The sequence below is a fragment of the Falco biarmicus genome, chromosome 4 (assembly GCF_023638135.1).
Source record: "Falco biarmicus isolate bFalBia1 chromosome 4, bFalBia1.pri, whole genome shotgun sequence".
Lineage (NCBI taxonomy): Eukaryota > Metazoa > Chordata > Aves > Falconiformes > Falconidae > Falco > Falco biarmicus.
The window spans coordinates 43,341,298-43,363,417 of record NC_079291.1 but is presented as its reverse complement, the minus strand read 5'-3'; the positions used below and the strand labels follow the sequence as shown (position 1 = coordinate 43,363,417).

Here is a 22,120-nt window from a genome sequence, read left to right as displayed (position 1 = left end):
GAGAAACCAAACCTGAAAGCTGTTCCAGCCCTCCTTGAGGAAATTCTTTAGTTTTGAAGAAAAATAAAGAAGAAAAAAAAATCACCTCCTGAGCATGGTAAGGATATCAGTCATGCTGCGCACACGTTTCAGCAAGCTGTCTAGCTTGTGTGGCTCTTCCTTTAGGAACCTCACAGCTTCTACCTCGATCCGGAGGATTGCACGCATTTTATTCTGCAATGTTGGGAACTCTCCTGCAAAGACAAGAACTGTGAAGCTCAAGAGGAAATGAAAAAAGCCCTGGGGAGAAATGGGTGATGGGGTGAATGTCAAATAGCTGAGTGTCTACCTCTCTCCAGGGGCCATGCAATAAACTCCTTAATCCCAACTTTAAGTCTTTTTGGAAGTGAAAGTCAATGCTCACAGATCAAAGGCAAAACTGTTCCCAGCCACTGTGGTTAAAAGAACTAGAAGTAAAAAGGAAAAGTACATACCTTTCAGAGTTGCAACAGCTTCCCCCACTTGACGCAAAAGAAAGGCTCCATCTTCAACATCTTTCAGTGTAACTGTCTTGCTGGAAGCAGTGGAGTCCCTCTTCAAGTCTTCAACAAACGCCTCCAGCTCACTGGCAAAACAAAAAAAGTGGACATAAAATGTAAGTGGGACTTTCACATTCACAACCAAATATATGTAAATGAATGGACTAAACTAAACCAAACCAGAAACCTTAATGGTGGCATCTTTAAATCTGACACCACAGGCTGAAAAAACAGCAGGGTGTCATGAGAGGAGGAGAGGATGCTGGACACTCCTGCATAGGAACAGGCTTGTAACTAGCCCAAGTCATTGATTTCTCTGACGGCTGCACATGCCCAGTGCACATTAACCTCAGGGCAGCTGCGCTACAAGGGGCAGGTGGGGTGGCGAAACACATCTAACTGCCAGCCTTCTGGGGATGCAAATCCTAGGAGGGTACAGATGCACTGTACCACTACATCCAGTACTGGTTTGCACCTTGCATTTTCTCATTGCTGATGACACGCAAAGGAATGGCCAACAGTGAAGTAACATTCCCAAAACTGGCACTAATGGCCCCTTGATGCAATCTTGTTTATCTGCCAGGTTCTGCTAGACAGGATACAGGGTCCCGTTTCTACCAATAGCTAGAATGAAACAGCAAGTGTGCACTGTGTGCAGCTCTCACTCAACATTTAGATTCAAGAATCGATCACTTCAGATGTTTTTTCCAACCAGTGCCGTCCCATACTTCCTTCAGTTCCATCTGGTGCTTCCTTATCACCTTTCCCAATATTTTTCCAGTTTTTCCACACTTCACATAAAGTTGCATAATCCTTCAGACACAGAAACTTTGTTTTCGGGGTGCCACTTTATTTCCATTTAAGATTGAGACCACATTGCTTTAGCTGGAGTTTATACACAGAGGCTTAAAAAATTCTCAAAAAGCCCTGAAATGCATTATGCGCAACAATGAAAACACCCATGTGGAAACTTTAAAAGGATCATCTCTTGAATATTTATTCTAAAGAAATCCACCTCTATTAAGGCACCAAATTTACTAACAGGACTATTCTGAGAAACAGTTTAATTGCATAGTAGAAAACAATGTAAAGCAAACTGAACTGACAAATCAGCTACTCATTTTAAACTGATTTTGGGCCTCATTTCTTACATCCACTGAGGTAGTAGTTTTGCAATTACTGTAAGAGAGCCAAGGTATGGGCTGACTGCCTGAAAAGTGGTAGAGGAAGGCTGCCTTCTGCACCAGCTGCAGGTCTTGCATTTCCACATACTTCCCTTGTGCCAGCACTGTCATGCAGATCCAGCAGAAAATTACTTTTTTTCAGCCAGGTCACTTCCTAGATCTACCTCAGTGAACAGGTGACATGGGGACAAAAAGAGAGGAGTAGGCAGCCAGTAACAGGATAAAAAGGAGACAATTCCTTGCAGCACCACTCTGCATTTAGGTCAATTTGAAGTGGAAGCACAGTCACACAGAACAATAAATGGCAATATGATAGTACTTCTGATATACAGAGAAACAGAAATAGTACCAGGATCCAAACATCAAGTGCACATAGCAGAGTTCATGTCAGTCCAAAGACTAAGAACTTTAGAAACTATAAAACAATTTTGCATTAAGTTGTTATGATGCAAAAGTTGCATGATAAGTTGCTTCTGAACAGATCACAAATAAATGGAGGTAAATTATCCTGTTCCCATATTAAGACCACTTCTCCCAAAGATTCTGCCTTGAGAAAGCTGGGGGAGCCATGATTTCCACTAGCACAAGCATGCTTGCAGGGAACAATCCATTGGACCACACGATGGCAGCAAGGGAACGTTTCTCAGGGTATTTTTTTTCCAGTGGAAGAGGCTGAAATAATGCAGATACCTGCTGTCTCTGTGTCTTGTCTGCCTTTTTAATAAAGGGCACAGACAGTCTAGGAAGTAGCTGGAAAAAGGATTCGGCTTTCTGTCACTCACTACAATGCAAAGGCTCCTGCCTTTCAGAACGGTGCTCTAAAAGTCATGCATCCTGCCTACTCTTAATGCCCTAATACCAGCACTCAGGCTAGGCAGTGCTACTTTGGGAATCATAGGGTATCACCCCTCCCAGTTGTAGATCAGCACTGGACAAGCAGCTTCTCAGATATTCACATCCACCAGGCAACAAAAAAGGTAAGGGCAGAAGCTTAAATTTGTGCATGGGTGGAACGAAGAGAAAGGAACAAACACAGAACAATGTTACGATTGTTGGAAATGTAGGGATAAAGGAAATACTTCTAGGTAGCTGGCAACAGCTTTCCTTCCCCTTTGTTCTTTGAGCAGAAATAGAAGGGTCATCATAAACCCCCTTTGATTCCATACAGTGCTACTACCAAACAACACAACTGATCCTGAAATTACTCAGGGGATACCATATTACACAGCCTCATGCTGCTAACTACAAGGGAAAAGAAACTTCAGCCCTCAGGAGCCAAAGTCTGAAACAGCTCTAGCAGTCTCCAGCATTTGTTTTCTGTAACTGGGAAAACGACTTGGCTTTATAGATTGGACTAAGCAAACCCAATTAACAAGTCACATTAATGCAGTTTCAGAAGGTGAATACAAGATAAATGATTTTTCTGCATCTGTGTTTTTTACAGGGGAACTGAGGCACACTCTTACACTGAGATCTTCATTTGGGCAAAAAAGCATCAGAAGATCTATCTCAGACTATAGTATCAGTAGAGCAGGTTACAAATCAAACTGACAAAATTAATAGTAACAAATCACCCAGGCCAGGTGGTATTTGCCCTGGAGTTCAACAGTAACTCAAGGGTGAAACAGTTGAACTATTAATGCAAAGCATTTACCTTCTTGATTAGCTTTGGCACCAGGGTAGTGGAAAGTATCATAGATGATACAAATACATTTTTAGAACTTGGATGGGGCTATCCAGAGAACTGACACCTAGACTGCTGTAATTGATAGATACCAAAACAAAGAATAAACAATAAAGAATTAGTGGACCAATGAATAAATATGCTGCATTAGGGATGAATTAATGTGTTTTCTGTAAAGAGAAGCTAAGTCTCACAAATCCACAAGGGAACAACAGCAGCATGGGACAAACTATAGCCCAAAAGGCTTTCAGCAAGCTATTTGAACAAAAGCTTTCAAGAAAGCAATGTTGCCATGGGATAAGAGAGGAAATTCTTTCATGGATAAAATACTGGAAGTAAAGGGAAGGGAGCAATGAACAGCTCAATGAATGTAGTTTGCTAGTGGGTTCCACAGGGATTGGTGCTAGGGCTGGTGCTTTTCAACATATTATACATTATTCAGAAAAGAGAATCAACAGGATAGTAAAAAGATCTCAAAAAGGTATTATATTATACAGGGGGATGAAAATGAAAGGTGACCGCTGTGGGCTGCAGGTGGAGCACCTGAAACTGACCAGGAAAAACCCAAAGGCTAAATTAACTCCTAATAAATGTAAAGTAATGCTCGTGAGCAGAGGAGAAATAAAAACAAAACCAACACCACCTAAAACCAACACCCTTCCAAACCCCTACGTTTTTATACACAGTGATGAACTTTTAACTGATAATCATCCGTTGTGAGTGAGATGTTGGATTTGTAATGGAAAGTTCATGTGGAACATAAGGACAGGGAGACCATCACCATGCCACTGCATGAAGTCATGGTGTGCCCACATCCAATATAGCTCTTGTAGGGCTTTCCTCTCTACCCATCCCCATCTCACAGATGTACACTAGAGCTAGAAAGGGCACAGAGAAAGGCAACAGGATGACAGAATATACAGAAAGCCTTCTACAAGAGGAGTAACTAAGCAGACTAGGACTTTTCATGTTGGAAAAGGCATGAGTTGGGGGAAAAGGGAGTGGAAAGGGAGCGGGGAAGCATCTATAACATCATGACTAGCATGATAAGGACGAATATTCTGCTGTACATGATTTAAGAGTCTGGGGACTGATCAACAGATGAAAGATTCAAAAACAAATAAAAAGAAGTTATTTCTACCCAAAAAAGAATTACTCTAGAATTCATTGTGCCTAGATGCTGTACACAATGAAGTTTACATAAATTTAAAAAAATGTCTAAGTTCATGAAAAGTAAACAATCCATGCAGAACTTCTGCATATGAAGGTACCATCTCTGACTTGGAAAATCCCTGAGCTACAAATACTTAAAAGCAAGGAGATGTGCTCTGCACGTTTTGTCATTTTCTTACATACTTTCCCAAGTATCCGCTACTAGTGGCTCTCCAAGACTGCTAAATGTGGAGTTTTTTTGTTGCTGAGCATGGTTATTCTTATAAAAAAGTGTGATACTTTTCCTAACAAAAACATGAATTGTAACTTACTATGTCCAGTTAGACAGATAGGATATAGCTATAATTTAAATACTGTGCTTATAAAACCCCCACTATTAAAGTGCTTACAATAATCTACGGCATATAGTTGTCATACTTGTAACATGCTCCTCACAACATAAATACTTCATTAGTCAATGTGTCATATCATCATAATTTGTCCCTGGTCTGGTAAATATTAAGGCCAGTATCAACAACCCAAAAAGTGTCATGTATGACATCTCTTAATGTTGAACCAGAAGACTAGATAGAAAATAAACTACCCAGTTAATTCTACATGTGTATTTGGCTGTTACAAGTGTGCATAAATGCTATGTTTAACAGTGTTCCTTAGATTTCATTAGATAGCTCTGAACTGTAATCCTGTTACAGCTGCGACACACATGGGCACGCTTCTGTAGGCACCACCACAAACGGTTTTCTGCTCAACAGAAAACTTGCTCTGAAATGTACACTGACATTTCTGCTCTTCGCAACATGAAACCACCAATATGTTTATTTCTTTATTTCCCAGTGATAATCTTCAGAATTGCAACAAGGAGAGCTTTTTAAGCTGAGATTTAGCATTTCAGAGTAGTAAGTGCACTTTCGTAAGTATTGCAGAAATCCTTAAGCTCCCTTGTCTTACATGAGTCAGTCTACTGGTTTAGTCCTACGATTTAGGAAAGGTCAAGAAGGCAACAGTTGAAATACTAAGAAATAGTAAATTTTTTGCCCTGTTGCTTTGCATTTTTTATACATCTGCACTGGGATCAGCTTATTTAAAAGTGCCTATATAGAATGTTAACTTTTGTCTGAATACTGCCAGTGACATTTGATGTGTAACTTCGTGATGTATGTTCCTCATTATCAACAGCCATCAGCTCTTGAACTTAAAGCATTGTTGTCAGATGTGGGTTTTTTGGGGGGCTCTGATCCTGCAAACACGCAAATATGTGACAAAGAAATCTCGCTGGACACAACTGATGAAAAATATTTTTTTGTGATTTAAGTGTTTTTTTTCTAGCATGTCTCTAAAAGGGTTGAGCTAACATTACAGCCTATGAATGATCTAAGACATTTCCCTGTAAATTAACAATTGAAGTAGCACAGAAGCAGCAGAAACACTGTGAACAGAAAAAATTCCAAACACTGATCAAACAGAACCATATTGCAATCAAAGTGGTATCCTAAATGAGCATCTGTAACAACTACTGCCATTTGCACTTGACCTCACTCAGTATCCATTTTATGAGGCAACGCGATAAACAGCCATCACACAAATGGTTCTCCCACAGAGAACAAACAATCTAGAAACTAGGCAATGAGGTACATAGAAATAAAGTGATAAACAGGAGGGCAAACCTAAGACTGCAACACAATGTTATTTAAGACTACAAACCAGCTGAGAGGATTATATACACTAGCATGGACTGTTACCACACATTCAACTTCTCCTCACAGAAAACATACACTCCCTTAGTAACACTCTACTTTGTCTTCACAGATGTACCATCTTTATTTACAAATCTTACTCATCTGACAACACATTGATCAACAGGAAAGATTTACTCCCCTCAGCTGCCAACTGTACTCCTATGGCTCTTCAGTCATCATTTCCAAAGACAAGCTGACTACAAAGTTTCTATTATGGAGCAATTCTTCAGGTGTGAACTAAATGCAATAATGAGAAATAATTAGTTATATAGCATCTTACAAATGTGAGTATTAGAACTAGTTACATTGTTCATTGATTTCAGCTTCATCTTGCCTCCTGCTGACTCTGAACATGGACTAAAACAAATAACTGGATCCCATCAGTCTTGGTAGGCCAAAGTTTTGGGGAAAACGAGTCTTACAAAGAGCCTTGACACAACAACAACAAAAAAAAGAAAAGTAGTTTTATCTGCAGTTAAGTATATGGAAATTCCAGTGAGTAAATTTTAGACAGAGACTGGCATTGCTGACTGCAATTAAACTTCAGTTCTCTATATATTTGAGTTTCCTCTACCTCTTTCATGCAATAGCCTAAGTACTTACTATTGAAAACTGATTTTTTACTTAAAGCCAAACTCTTTACCTTCCCTTGCACCCATTTGTTCTCAAGGAAATTCTTCCCTCCTTCCCAAAAGTGTAACCCATAAAGCTGAAGGGGAGAGCTAGGGTAGGGAGAGGCTTTCAGAAGATGAAAGTGGTCACAGTCCTTACAGTCATCTGTTCCTTTACAGGGGACTTCTCAAGAGGCTGAACCTCTGTACTGGTGGGCCTCACCCACGGATTTGTACAACACAGACACAGTTTTACAGCCAATATGAGTGCAAGGAAACACGGCTAGAACAGGTGCAGGAAGAGAGCAGTGAAAGCTAGTACTTTATAGGAAAAAAAAAAAAAATAAAGGCAGGCAAAAGCAACAAATTCTAAGAGGTTTCTCAACCCACCATAACTTCTTTACAATCTTTTCCTCCTCGTTGAGGTATTTCTGCCGTTCTTGTTCCACCAGGTTGCGCTGTCGTTGCACAGGATCTTCAAGCCTCTTCATTGTTTCAATCATTTTGCCATTGATTTCCAGCTCTGCTTTCTTCACCATTGCCCTCAGCATCTCCTGGTTCTGCAGCTGTTGCACAAAAGAAATCAACTTCAATTTTTCCTGCTCGACTGACATCCCTGGTAACAGAATACATTGCAGAGCTCAGAAACAGGTTGGGATAAACACAGCCCTACAGCAAGAAGAGGGCATTTACCTTCTCCAACTTTACCTATAAACGTGATTCCATGAGGAAGTGTTAGGGGTGAGAAAAGCCTAAATCTGATTAACTTCTAATGTATATATCTAACTTCCAGTTGCAAGCTGATGAACAAAAGATGTTGGGATCTGTACACCACCTTTAGTGCATAACTTCTGCAAGGATTGTGGCCTCTTTATCCTGCTCAGTCCAGCATGAATTAAGAATTAATCATGCCTCATGAGAATGCCGGAAGCTTCGCTTCCACTTTGTGCCTATCTCATAAGCTTATGCATCGCACTGCCTATACGTGCCTAGTGGATAATCCTACACATTAATGTCAAGGCTGGAACGCACTGCTGTTCTCAGAATGGAATTTTTCAGTCTCTCAAGTGGCAGAGGAAGGATTATGCCATTCGGTGTAATTTGGTACAGACATACAACTTACCTGCAACACATAGAACCTCCCTTACTCACCAAAAAAACCCCTTCATAATATGGTAATTTTCTGAGAATTGTAAAAGTCACACCTTCTTTCTTGTCTTAGCCTTATGTTAGGTACACCTAAAGCATTAATTTTCTTACTGATACAAAGTTTGCAGAGCAAAACAACTAAGAAAGCAGACTAGACTGTACTCTTCTGCGGCTAGCCCTAGAGCAGCTGTGCCCCACACTCACACAAACCAAACCTGTGGAAGTCTATTCCACAAATCGTAAGATTCGAAGTGCTAAGCTGGGCTCCATCTAGTCACAGCTTTAGGGTACAGGCAACATGAACATACCTCTGTTAGCCCAGCAGCCATCTCATACTGTAAGATCTTAAAAAACACCTGTGTCAATTGGGAGACAAAGTTCCAGCTTTAAAACTAGCAATCGAACCGTCAGCTGTCAACTAAACATCCAGGCTTACAGCCAAATCACATTTAACATACAAAGTAAAACCACTGCCTAATATGAAGAATCATAAAAATGGGTTACCTACAAAAGAGTACAATGCAACAAGACTTCTTTTGAAGTTCATTTAAGAGCATTCATGGGAATCAGAGAAAAAAAAAAAAAAAAAAAGGCAAAAAGCGCCTTTGCCCAGGTCATTCTTTCCAATCAGTATGGGAATCAGAGGAACAAACTCAACTGTCCCCTCCTGCCTCTTCAGTCCTCGTGCCTGACTGCCTTCTCCAGAGACACAACTGTGATGAGAGGGAAGGGAACACTTCACTGAAAGAGTGCGGGGAGGGCAGCAGGGGAGGTGTCTGAGCTGTGACAAGCAGGAGGTGTTAGCTCAAAACTCAGCTGAAGATAAGTGTTAGCAGTTAGGGGAAAAAAATTACACTGGAAAACATTTGAAACAGCACAGATTTATAAACGTTGTCAGCTGCTTTATACCAGACTGGATTCTTCTGAAGACAATGCGTATGTGTATTTTTCTCCACTATGGGATTAATGTTTGGATTTCATAAATTAAAATCTCTTACAGCAAGGCCAGCACAGCTATCCGAGACACATATCTCTTTCATAGTGCCATATTTTCAAAAAGGAAAACATAAATCAATGAATAAATGAGTGAACGAGCATGTAACACTTCAGTCATACAGTTTATTCACAGTTCTTTAAAAAGTGGGGAAATTTGACACGGGGAAGTGACTTGGGATATGTGCAACAACTGCTCCGAGGTCAGTGAGAAGGTCAGTAACAGAGTCTGACTTCAGTCTCAGGTGTCCAGAATTTAAGTCCTCCATGTTCCTCAGCGGGTAACAGTGACTCCTAGTAATAGCAAAATTGAGTATGTGTGTGTGTGAGAGGCTGTGCAATGACAGGTACACTTTTTTCCCTATTATGGATGTATCTAGGAGATCTATATTTATTGTAGTGACACCTACAGCAAAGGTGCTTGTCACTTCCATGTACGATGAAGTGCTTAAACAGTACTAGAAAGTTTCAGTCATAAAAGTTCATCCAATTCTGATAAAAAGATTAGGGAATAAAAATATAACTCAACAAAATTTCAAAAAGTTTGTATGTTGAGGACTCTCACAAACCTCAGTGTTTGGAGTGAGCTCTTGAAGTCTGGGAAATTACTCACCTTGGTATCAGAGATGTTTTTGTCATTTCTAAGAAAATTCATGCAATGCTTGGGTAGTTCTGGAAAACTTGGTTTGTTCATGCTTGGGGAACAGGGACAGAAGATGAGAAGGGAGAGGTACAGATGGGTGCAGCGACAGAAGAGAAGGAACCAGGGGAGAGGGGTAACAACCAGGGGAGAGGGGTAACAATCACCTGCCAAAGGACAACATGAGGCAGGGTGAACAGGAGCAGAAGGGAAGAGCTGTGCCTGAGGAAGAGCAGGCAGTCTCTGGCTGCTACAGCACATTTACCTCCATGTTGAACTTGATTCTTACCTTTCTTCTGACAGCAGGTATCAGATCTGAGACCCCCTGGCAAAGTGAACATCCCATTTATCCCTCAAACTGCCTCTGCTAGTTACTGCACTGCCTCAAGTGGAAGAAGTTTTATGGATCTGTCAGACTTGTTCCACAGAGCAGAATTTTTTGTATTTTTAAGTTTGCTTGAAAACAAGCCAAGTAAACAATCAGACATTCACAGGTGAAAAGATACTTTGTTAAACAGTGTTCAGATTCCAAAGTCAAGTGCCCAAAGCTAAGGAAAAGCAATGCAGGCTTTCTTGTCACCACCAAATGACAATTTCTTGCTTATTAGAGTTAACTGACTTACAACTTCAAGCAGCAATCAAACAGAAAGAAATTTAACACACTTTTTTAGAATTCTAGCATCCTCTCCTACATTCCCTACCTTTGGCTCTCGCTCCCAGCCTCACCAGTCTCTCCAGGTACCTACCTTGTCCCTCCTGTTTGGCTACTGCTCCAGCCATTATCTATCATCCCTCTCTCACAAGCACAGCAGCACCACGTCTGGCACCCACTTCAAGAATAAGCTAATAAACAGTTTAGTTCACTTTGAATCAATTATTATCTATGAGACAGGTAACTGGAAAACCCAGTATTAGTCCATAGCTCTGCCTCTCATTAGGAGACAAACATGACCTGTCCAGTGGGAGCCTCCCAGTCCCTGCTGGGAGAGGCTTTTGGGCCACCCACCTCCCACACACTACAGTGCACAGCCACAAACAGAGATTGCCTGCCTGCAGCTCAGTTTCTCTGTAGAATCTAATTATCTAATTCCTGAAGTTTGTTGCCATACGTGGATTAAACATAGTCTCACCAATTCTATAATGCAGCTCAAAACATATTTGAATTTCTAATTCAAAGTTACACTTGTGAGACTGAGTATCATATACCATTTATGACAGTATTATTATACCATTTTCTATCCTTTCTGCAGCACTCATTTCCCTGCAAATAATAGCAGCTGAAGCAAAAGCATGCATGCACACATGTTCCTAACACTCAATCATATCTAACTGCTTTTTCTTAAAATGTGTTCAATTAAAGAAAGGAAGGAATAGACAAAAGATTCCAATATACGTATAAGCTGATGAGAACATGTACTCTAAGGCTTGGTTCAAACCCGCCACGAAGAGTTCTCATCATCTGGGAGTGCAGACTGAACAACTCCACTGAGCTCGTCATGGGCTCCAGTCCTACCAACAAATGCATCCAGGACACAGTCTGGGTTATAACCTATCTTTTGCAATGAGGAAAACTCCATGGCACCATGAAACTGGTCTTTCTTGAGTATCTCTGAAAATCAGAGTGCTTAAGGAAGATGCTAGTGTAGCAGCAAGAAGTGTATCTAACCTCTAGCAACATCCATGATGCAAATGTCTTTATTTTCAGAATCTCTGGTTAAAATCCAACCAGACTGAAACAGTCTTAACTTTTTGGATGCATCTGGTAACACATACACTTAACTGGTGTGTGAATCAATAAATCTGAATCAATTGCTGCTGGATACAGTTTAAAAAGAGGGTTTTGCCAGCACAGACAAAGGCTACATGAATGAACAGGTCTTTTCCGTCATGTGTTTCTCTGATTCTATTAAGCAAATGAGTAAGAACTTACAGTGATAACATCAATTGAAAACTGAACCACAGACAGTATTAAATATAGTTTTATGCCTTGTTCCTATTTCTTAGTTATCCTGCCAACTTATGTTCCTGTGCAATCATCTTTGTCAGTTCTTTGGAAGTGTTTCTTTTAGTCTGTCACTGTACGAACAATTCACACAAACAGGAACGAACTGACTGCCAGCCCAGGAGAAACAGTGAAAGTGAAAAATATGAAGTACTGTCAAACATACTATGCAAACAATTTGGAAAAACAGAAAAATAATTTTCCCTTTTACTTAGAATTATTTTCCAAAAAACACAGCACACATTTTTTTTGTTAGAAGTGTGATGTTTCAACACTTCATTTTAAACCACTACCCGTTTCACTTGCTGCCCTACAAACTGTGACCTCTTTTTCAAAGTAATTCTGCCCAGTCAGAAAAGCCATGACAAAACCTCACTCTCATGTATGTAATTTATATGTAATATACAGAAGTCTCCCTTGAGCTACACGTTCTTCCATCCGACTATCACAAATTTGACCACTTCCTACTGGCATGATGCACCAAATTTGCTGTCATTTCTGAAATAAGGGAAGCCAGCCAGAGTTAATGAGCACACCTGGGATATGCCCCTTTTTCCTTCTCAAGACTTCCTTGGCAGCACTGATTTGTGCAGATGGCACAAGGTTCTTCACTCCTGTGTGCCATAATGCTATATTTGATCAAAAGCAAGGTTACCACTCTGGGCACGGCCACGGAGACAAGATGCAGGTGGGAAAACGCCACTTCCTCAGTGAGCAGGCCCTGGGAGAACAATGTGCTCACTGCCTCCAGCGCAGCACTGCGACATCCATTCCATTTTATGATGCCACATGCCAAGCACAGCTGGTGGCCAGACCACAGGCATTTGCCAAGAGCTGCATTTGGCACATAGGGTTACAGAAGGACAGAGGGTTTGTGGTACAAATCTGAAAGACCACACACTTACACGTAATGTGCCAGGGCAGAGATACCAAGCCAGAGTCTTGAAATTAGTTGTGGACGATGATGGCTGGCATATAGGCAGCACTGCTGAGAAGAGCTTTTGAAAGATACATTTGCTATAGGAACATACTCATCCTAAACTGAAAACATAAATACATGGGTCCTGTATCACAGGGCAGAGGTCACCTGGCTGACACAACGATTTGCTCCAAAAACCTTCTGCCATCTCTTTGTTACCTTCATTGCAGGACCTTGTCACAGCATGTGCATGTGGAATCACCATCCCTGGAGGTGTTTAAAAAATGCGTAGATGCAGTGCTTGGGGACGTGATTTTAGTGATGGACTTGGCAATCCTGGGTTAACAGTTGGACTTGAAGACCTTGAGAGTCTTTTCCAAACTAAATGATTCCATGACTCTAGGATTCTATGATCTTCAGTCTTAGCCACATTTTTTTCATCCTGATGTTTACCTCACCCTTCTGCTGCCTTACCCTATGACCGGTTCACAATTCAATTTCTTTTAGTTAAGGAAGTGAAGGCAAAATGTGCTCTGAATTCTGATCTGTATTATCATTATTCTGTTCTAAAATTGATCAGCAACTCAAAGGAGACTGACATAGTACCATTCCCATATTCAAAACACTTTGGTTTTAACAGCAGTAGCTGCAGTCCTACAATATCAAACATGTGATGTCACTTTCCAGACAAGGAGGACTGGCAGAGTGTTGAAGTTTCCCCTGCTGTCCACTTTGTCTTACAAGAAATTGCTTTACCTCCTTTTACATCCTCTGAGACAATACAGAGTGCTCTTCAGTTTCCAGTTAAATGAAGGGCTGAGGATCTGTACAGCTGCATATGCTTATTTTCACAGTGTCTGAGATGAACAACAGGTATTGCAGCATGATGGTATGTGTCAACAGAACATTTTGGTTAACTCTTCAGTGTTCTTACTGTTTCTTGCAGGTTTTGAGGTGTGGTCTGTGTTAGGAAGGTACTGGTAAAATGTGAATATAAGTAGGGCACCGCAAACCTCTGTAGCAACTTTTGGTTCTCCTTGCTGTTCAACTTGGCTATTCTTCTGGGTTCTGTAAATTCAGGGCTCAGACTCTGGCTTAATGCGTATCTACAGATCCTCAGCTACATTTGGGCTTCCTGACATCAAAGTTGTTTATTCAGGAACTTAAAAACTGTCTCAACTGTAAACAGTATGGAGAAGCAACATAGCTCTTCTGACATGTTTATACAGCCCAAAGCATAGCAGGGTCCAAACTGTAATCACAGACTTAATATTATTGTAATATAAATACTGCTTTAATGTCTAGAGTCATCAAAAAAAGCTAGAAATGAAGATTTTTCTCAATATCTAAGCAGCAACAGTTAAACTGAGCCAATTCTCATACCTCTTGGACTATGCAAGTGGTATATGCTAGGGCAGAATATGCTTTTGTGTCTGTAATACTTAGGTCTTCTCTTTGCTAAAACTCTGCTACTGAGAATCATTCATGTACAAAGGGAAAGGGAAAGAGCATTTGCTGACAACTCACTTTCCCAATATTACCAAGATAAGCATACCTGTAGCTGCTTCATCTGATGCAGCTGCAGCCGCAGATCTGACACACTGCGTTTCATTCCATGCAGGCTGACTTGCATTGACGGGGCTCCAGCAGTGTGATGGATGACAGCTGATTCCACAGTTGCCAACGCGTTCTTCCCCCCAGATATGTTAGCAGCGCCTGCAATAAGCAGCAGCACAGGTTGAGCTCACCAGCAGAGAAAGTGCAAACATGATCCTTCCTCTGCCCACTGAATCCACATGTATTTCACATAGAGGGACAAGAAAAGAAAAATACAGCTGCCAATGGTCAGTATTAACAGGGTACTGGCACCGCCTTAACAAATGTATTTTGAGGGAAAACTGTACAATATTAGAGTGTATCTCTGCTAGAACCTCAGCCATATCAGAGCACTGCATTACCACAAGACTGCTTCCTCCCACAAGTAGTGGAGATGAGATAATCTGTAACTTCAGATTACACAAAACAGCCACAAATCAAACTGGTGCTGAAAGGAGCTTTGGGATTGTCCTCCCAGGAGCCATCTGAGACCAAGTTGACACAAATTCACAGCACTCCTGAACTCTGTATTTGTTGATTAATTATCACTGGAGAGACATCCGTCAAACTGCCAAGTGTGGGGAAAAGGTTTCTAAAGAGAATCTTGCTTTGCTGCTTAAAGTACAATTGCATTATTTCTGTCAGTTGTGTCCAACAGCTACTGTATAAAACCAGGATCATTGAAACAATGGTGTAGCAGAGAACTGCTTTCCAGCCGTTGCATCCACCCATTCCTCTTTAGTATGTAATTTATTCAGGGTTGTGTTTTCAAAGGAATACAGCATAACACAAGGAAGCGAGCTCAGCCACACTCCTGAGAATAACCATCAGTGTCCTCACAAGACTTTCTTTGTTAAATAATGCTGTTCGTCCACACAGCACCAATGTCAAGCTTGTTCTTTTCAATCTCAAGTACCCGGGAAGAAGCTTTATTTACAGGGTACAAGCAAAATCCAGCTGATCAGCTAACGGTCATGGTATAGCTTCTTCCAGCAACTTGCACTCAAACACCCATATTCTTCAAATTTTCTTTCTAATGTGTCCCTTCCTCTCTTACCATCAACAGGCAAAATGAAAGACCATCAGTAGGGCACACTTAATTTTCTAAGCACTATGAAGCTCTGCATACTCTTCCGATCACAGTGCCAGATCCACCTTGCCCCTCAGGCTGAGATGGCTCAGGTGTCTGCTGCTCTCTGAACTACTGCATCATCAGCCCCTCACTACAAGAAAGACACTGAAGTGCTGGAGTGTGTCCAAAGAAGAGCAATGAAACTGGTGAAGGGTCTAGAGCACAGGTCTTATGAGGAGTGGCTGAGGGAACTGGGGTTTTCAGTCTGGAGGAAAGGAGGCTCAGGTAGCACCTTATTGCTCTCTACACATGAAATGAGGTGGGTGTCAGTCTTGTCTCCCAAGTAATAAATGATAGGACGAGAAGAAACAGCCTCAAGTTGCACCAGGGGAAGTTTAGACTGTATGTTAGGAAAAATTTCTTCACCAAACGGGTTATCCAGCCTGGAACAGGCTGCCCAGGGAAGTGGTTGAGCCACCATCCCTGAAGGTATTTAAAATACATGCAGATGTGGCACTTGGGGGCATAGTTCAGTGGTGGACTTGGCAGTGTTAGGTTAACAGTTAGACTCTATGATCTTAAAGGTCTTTTCCAGCCTAAATGATTCTATTATCATGTCATTCCTCAACTCATTTCTTCCTTCTCTATGACTAAAAAACTGAGGAAACAGAACATAACTCATCAATGGATCTGCACAGTGATTTTGGTCAGCATTTGTTCCCACAAGCACACATTCTATCAAGTTCAATGAAATCAAACAGAAACTAGTGTTGTCAGTTTTTCTTTGCCTGTTGAAGGCAAATTTTCGGTGCTCCAAAGGGCACGACACATTTTTCTGGCTGGAATTAGTATGAATCCTGAGAGCATTTTATCCTCATCCACTCATTCCTAGTAGTCTTTTCAACCAGTAAAGTCTCCAAATGTGCCTGAGTACAGCTTAGCATAACAACACATTGTTATCCCTCTGCCAACAGGTGTGGATACCTCAAACATAGCCTTTGCAAAATTCACCTGGAGGAAACACCTTTAAAGGATGAAAATTACACCAGACTACTTTTATTTAAAAATAGGCCAAAAGTTTCTGAGGAATCATGTTTCTTGCTTTACCTACATTTGCAATTCCTGTCAGTAGAAGCACAGGGCCCCCTGGCTGCACCCAAGCTATATAGGCATGCCATGCCATAGGCTTCCAGAGACACGCTCGAACAAAAAGCTGTTCTAGCCGGCTGCTGGCCGTTGTAATGCTATACCTTACCTAAACACGCTCCAGCTAGGTCTGCTTGGTGCTTCAACAACGGCACTTTTCATTTCACTGCTGAGCACGCTGCTGCACATTTTTGCTATATTCCAGTATGATTCAATGCTCTCTTGACTTTCAAAGAGTTGCTTAACAGAAAGCAACACTCAAGGAATAAACAGTCCTTGTTCACTGCCATTCTGTACCCACTTCATGCTTCAGTCTAATATATGCTAATACTTACCTGTCTACACGTATACCACAGTTTTTCCTACAGTCAAGCATCTATTTCCCTCCCACATGCACTATTTTTTGCATTTTATTTTAAAAAAGGAGATTTAGTTCATAAACCCTACAGACAGAAACCACCAGAGAGTCTGAAAAATGTGGGTAAGCCTCCAAGATTTCTGATCCCTAGCCACAAATCTGGACTATTTTTGAAAACACATCTACCTTTCTCCTATTCTTTGCCTCAAGCAAAAGCTCCAAAACCTCAGCCCCCAACACTGCGATGATGCAGCCAAAGCATGAATCAGTCCCCATCAGTCTCTCCCCCCATGCTGGACCTCAGTCAATTCACATATTTTCTCAGGAAGGGGTGCCTGCTTTCCTTTTAGTGTAGATGGACTGTGATCTGCTCCTGTAAGCAATAAATGTCTCTGACTCCCTGCAAAGCAGCTCTCCTCCTCCTCTGCTTCCTCGGCCACCTCTTGCCGCTGTTAGGTACTCTCAGCTGCCACGGTGTCCCTGCTACAGTGTGCTCAGAGCCTGTGAAGCACAATGTGGGACTCCCGAGGGTGTGAAAGACAACCACAGACATCAAGTGAGCATGGGAGCGCAGTAAGGATCAGCAGCTGATTTCTCAGAGATACATATTTTCACCAAAATGGAATAAAAGGGCAGCTGAATGAGGGGCTGCTTCATCTAGGTAGTATAGCTTGCTTTTGGAAATAGTCCCAGGCTGTAGCTTTGCGATTAGATGTGCAGCCAGATGGATTGAAGGGAAAGAAACAGCACTGGCTCTCAGGTTTTTAAATAAACCCTTGCTGGAGCTAGGTAAGGGGACCTGAATGCAAAAACCCTCCATAATTTCCTAATACTCTGGATGGAAAACAAATGTTAACTTTTTTTACAAAGAATAATGAAATAAGCTGTCATTTTTAACATACAAAGAGAACTGACATGCAGGAAGGGGGGAAATTTGCTATTTGCCCAGACTCAGGAATGTAAGGGACACAACTTCTACACCTGATCTTCGCTACGGTTGCAAAGACACTGCTTCAATTTTCTAATTTTTTTTTTCTTTCTAAAACTCTAAGATTTATTTTGAAGCAGGGTAGAAAAAAAGGCCATCAGAAGATACTCAGCAATGCTTCTTCACAAATTACTCATCTCCTTATTAAAGAGCCACAACACTTTCAAGCATCATTGGGGGAGACATTTGACAGTTACTTAGTTCTCTTTCCCTCCAGTTAGAATCCACTAAACAAATAGGCAAATGCAAACATAAGGTTGCAGTTCCATCATTAAGCAGCTGTTACGACCAGTCACTAAACCACCCATAAAAGAAAAAGATATTATATATATATTAGTGTTCAACTTCACCTCATTGATCCAGAATGAATTCAGAATCATGTTTTACCTGCAAATGTTGTCAAAGACTGGCATGATGTATCTTTGAATCTGAGATAGGCAAGCAGATACGAACATTGTTCTTAATTTGCAGATCACCACAGCAAGAGTCATGCATGTGAAAAAGGCATGCAGATATGCACAGATGACAAGAGAGTTCACAAAGAGCAAGGAATCAAGTCCAAGGCCTGCATGTGTAATACTTCTCCCTGCTGCCACCTCCCTCTCTTGGTTTGTACTGGTGGTGTTAGTGCAGAAAGAGGTACTCCCTGATCCCTTTTCAGGAAATATGGAAATCTCCTTCCTCCTCTTCCAACAAGGCAGCAACTAGCAAAGAACTACTTCTTTTTTTGGTAATCCATGATACAACTGATCTCAATTTGATCAATGAATCCAGGGTTTAATCTATAAATTTCACCACTTGATGAAGAAAAATGTAATAGAAAAGAGAGGAGATGAGCATTTCTCAGCATGTATTTTTGTGATCTCAAGGAGAGTCTTCCTAGTATAGTTTGGTTTTACTCACATGTCTGTTCCTAAGTGAAAAGTCCCTTGATGCTGTTCACTTTTGATGAATTGAAGAAGGTTATAAAGATTCAGTTGTGGGATTTCTCCTAGCATTAGCAGAAGAGACATAGGCAGACCCTGTGGAGGGTTACTGCTCTTTGAACCCACCTCCCATGAAAGAACTGAGCCTAAAGCAACAAAACATAAGAAATGCAGACACGCATGCTTGTAACAGGCTCATTTTCACCAGTGAAAAAGCATTTTTATTTAGGCTCTTCAATATTTGAGGCTGAAGAATCTGCTATAGACTGGCAAAGCAAAAACGTTAAATACAAAAATTTAGTTTATATGAAATACGACAGTATTCACAATCTAGCTATATAGAGTTATCTAGGATTTAGAAATTTTGGTTTCTTTCTCTTCCCACGTGAGCTAATTCTCTATTTTTTGCATGAAAGTATCCTATCATTGAAACACACTATAAAATACTATGTTGGTTCAACACTGATGAGTCAATTTTATTCTGCACAGATGTTTTATTGTTCAGGATGGGAAGCAATTCATGTTTCTGCTTACCAGTGCTCTAGAAAGGACTGCTCAATCAACATTTTATATCACTTTTTCTTTCAAATAGACTTTGAAATTGCTAAAACTGGTATCTCAGTGCACAGTTGTCAAGTGGAATTGTATACTAGGAGAGTTGACTGTCTAAATGGCTATACTTAATAAGGATTAGGGTGAATTGAAGAACAAAACAGCAGTCAGCAGAAGTGTTTCTAGATGTTGCTGGCATGTTTAAACCCAAGCATATATACAAAAAGGAGAAACATTGCATAGCATATTCTGGAAGATTGCCTAATTTTCAAGTAAGCAGGGACTGCATTGACTTCTTAGACCCTGTCATGCACAATTTCAAAAGCAAAATATTCTATTATACAGGACTATTCTATTACACAGCAGTCTTCAGTAATAGCTGATGTGGGTTACAATACTGTAGTATATTGGGGTCAGCACCACACCTTGTTTCCCTTACTGCAACAATTTAATTTTGTGGCTGAGTCATGCTGGAAGGACAGGATTTAGAGATGCAAATGCTGGAGTTACCGCTACACTTCATAGCACCAATAGGGATCCTCGCAGACAACTGGCTTCATGGCTGCCCCACTGCCCTACCTGTGTCTCACGATAAAGTCAATGTCTCTGTCAGTACGTGACAGATGCTTATCTGGTCTTTGGCCAGTAAATTACATGCCCCACCCTCCACCCCCCCACGCTTGGACAGGCAGCTGTTAAGATTCAATTTTGCCATTTCAGGGACATGCGTTCAGTCATACAATCAGGTAGTGAGTGCAGAATCTCTGGGAACGACAGCAGCAGGCAACAGTTGCTGGTCAGATGAACCATGCTATTCTCATGGGCTGGGCGTCACTTCCACACCAAGGAGTACTCATCTTTGCCTTGTGTAGAGCCATTTTCCCAATGAATATTATTCCGTTTCTCATTTCACTGAGAACACATTCACACACGTACACACAAACCACTGAGTAAGTTAGGTTGAAAGGGACCTCTGGAGGTCATCTAGTCCAAACTCCCATTCAGAGCAGGGCCCACTTAGACTAGGACCTCCAACTCAGTGCCCCCCTGAAGTATTTATCTGGATTAGTACAAACACAGGGAAAGCAGAAAGGCTGAACAGCAATACAATACAAAGAGGAACACAAGGCAACGTGTGTGCAGGTTTTGATGGTTTCATAGGTATAAGTATGTATGTACATATGTACTGCACAAGATGAGGCCTGTGCAAGTGGGAAATACCATACATTTTCAGTGTATAATGACAATGAAATAGGGAAAAGACTAAGAGCATTTTGCAGCTGTTTTGAAAAATGATGGACTATTCAGTAAGTTGCCTGAAACTGATAAATTACAACTTATTTCTTTACAGCCTTAAGTATTGCTTTCCTCCATCCAGGGGCCAGCAGGAAGGGAAGAGTTGGAATAGGACCAGAGAGTGGCTTGGGAGCAAAGCTCCAGTACCACGACTTTAACAATTTCTAGTTTCCAGGCCTGGTTTGATTTCTGTCGGTTAGGAGGACATACTGCAATTCCAGATAAACAGGAATCCTGAACGTGAACTAACATCTCCAGCAGAAAGGCTACTTAAGAGCATAATATATTTGCTAATAAATGTGTGTGATGCACTACCTGCCGGAGCACATACCTCCCTGTGGGAACAGCATTACCAGGAAGTAGGGAACTGCCTTTATTTGCATTCGGTGCATGACAAAGGGTGAAAAGGAGGTGTATAAACAGACGAACACCATGCAGACACCTCCAGCAGCAGCTCATACACAAAGAGCTTCAACCACATGGAGGTCGTCTTTCACAACAGCCTTAACTCTATCTTTTAAACACTTAACAGCTTCTCCAAGTGGGAAGCTAAAATAAGACCAACTCTTACTGGCTTGATAATTGATGCTTGCTCAGAACAGTTTAGGTGTGTGATACTAATTAGTAACAGATCAATACAGCTTAATTAGGGAAAGTGCTATCTTGCCGACTGCTGAATTCCTTAGTGTTATTACATCCATAGCATCCTACTGACAGAAGAACCTTAGAGATATGGTCAGGTAACCAGAACAGGAATGAAATATTCAGCCTTCTACAGCAATCTGGATACATCTGGGGTTAATGACAGACATACACAATAGGTGGAAAATTCACCATATGCAGAGACTCTGTATCTCATTTAAACCATTCACTGCAGGTGTGAAATTCATTCCAAAGACCACCTCAACCTGTACAGAAATTCCTCTCTTAACAAAGATGTGGTCATCTCCCGTATCCTGAACTTAAACTTCAGTTCTCACAGTACAGCTATAGGAGTTTAAGTAAATTTGATTTGATATTTCCATTAGCTGGGATGGTAGTAACATTACAGCTATTCATATATCTGAATAATTTGTATATTAAAAGTAAATTATCTTACCTGCAGTGTCAGCGCTGCTCTTGCTGGACACAATTTTCAACATCATCTTCTCACTAAGTAATAAAAAAAAAATCGTAATTTTAATTTACTAACATTAAAACTGTAATGAAGTTTTTAATCAGCAGATTAAATGGCCTTGTCTAACATATATTTTTAATTTAAATCACCAGTAGCTTGTCAGATGTTTGTTGGTGGTTTTTTTTTTTAAATCAGCTTTTAATACAAGTTAAGCAAGGAACGGCGTATAAGTAGTAGAAAGCACAGAGATGTAGCTACATTAATTCTTTTTAAAACACAGAAGAGTAAAGCAGTTAATCTCCATCTAGCATTTGGCATATTCTTCCTCTCTGCCTAGCATTCTCATGGGGATGATAAAGATATTTAAAAATGATTCAGCATTCAGGTTTTTTTACTATTACATTCAAATATTATTTTTGTTGATTGATTACTGAAATCATTACAGAGAAACAGATTTAAT

At 40.8% G+C, this 22,120-nt stretch overlaps 1 protein-coding gene across 19 annotated transcripts in view; it reads right to left on the bottom strand.

Annotated features, from left to right (window-relative positions):
• The window catches only part of KIAA1217 (KIAA1217 ortholog), a 365,870-nt gene that overhangs the window by 21,097 nt on the left and 322,653 nt on the right, over window positions 1-22,120 (bottom strand). For all 19 annotated transcript variants that reach the window (XR_008821431.1, XR_008821430.1, XM_056335860.1 and 16 more), the window contains 5 exons: window positions 21,643-21,695; window positions 14,165-14,325; window positions 7,297-7,472; window positions 474-604; window positions 86-233 (listed from right to left, as the gene is read on the bottom strand). Coding sequence is in view for 17 of the 19 variants with exons in the window: in XM_056335860.1 (XP_056191835.1) it covers window positions 86-233; window positions 474-604; window positions 7,297-7,472; window positions 14,165-14,325; window positions 21,643-21,695 (669 nt within the window). In the remaining 2 variants the exon portion in view is untranslated. The remainder of the gene's footprint in view (window positions 1-85; window positions 234-473; window positions 605-7,296; window positions 7,473-14,164; window positions 14,326-21,642; window positions 21,696-22,120) is intronic.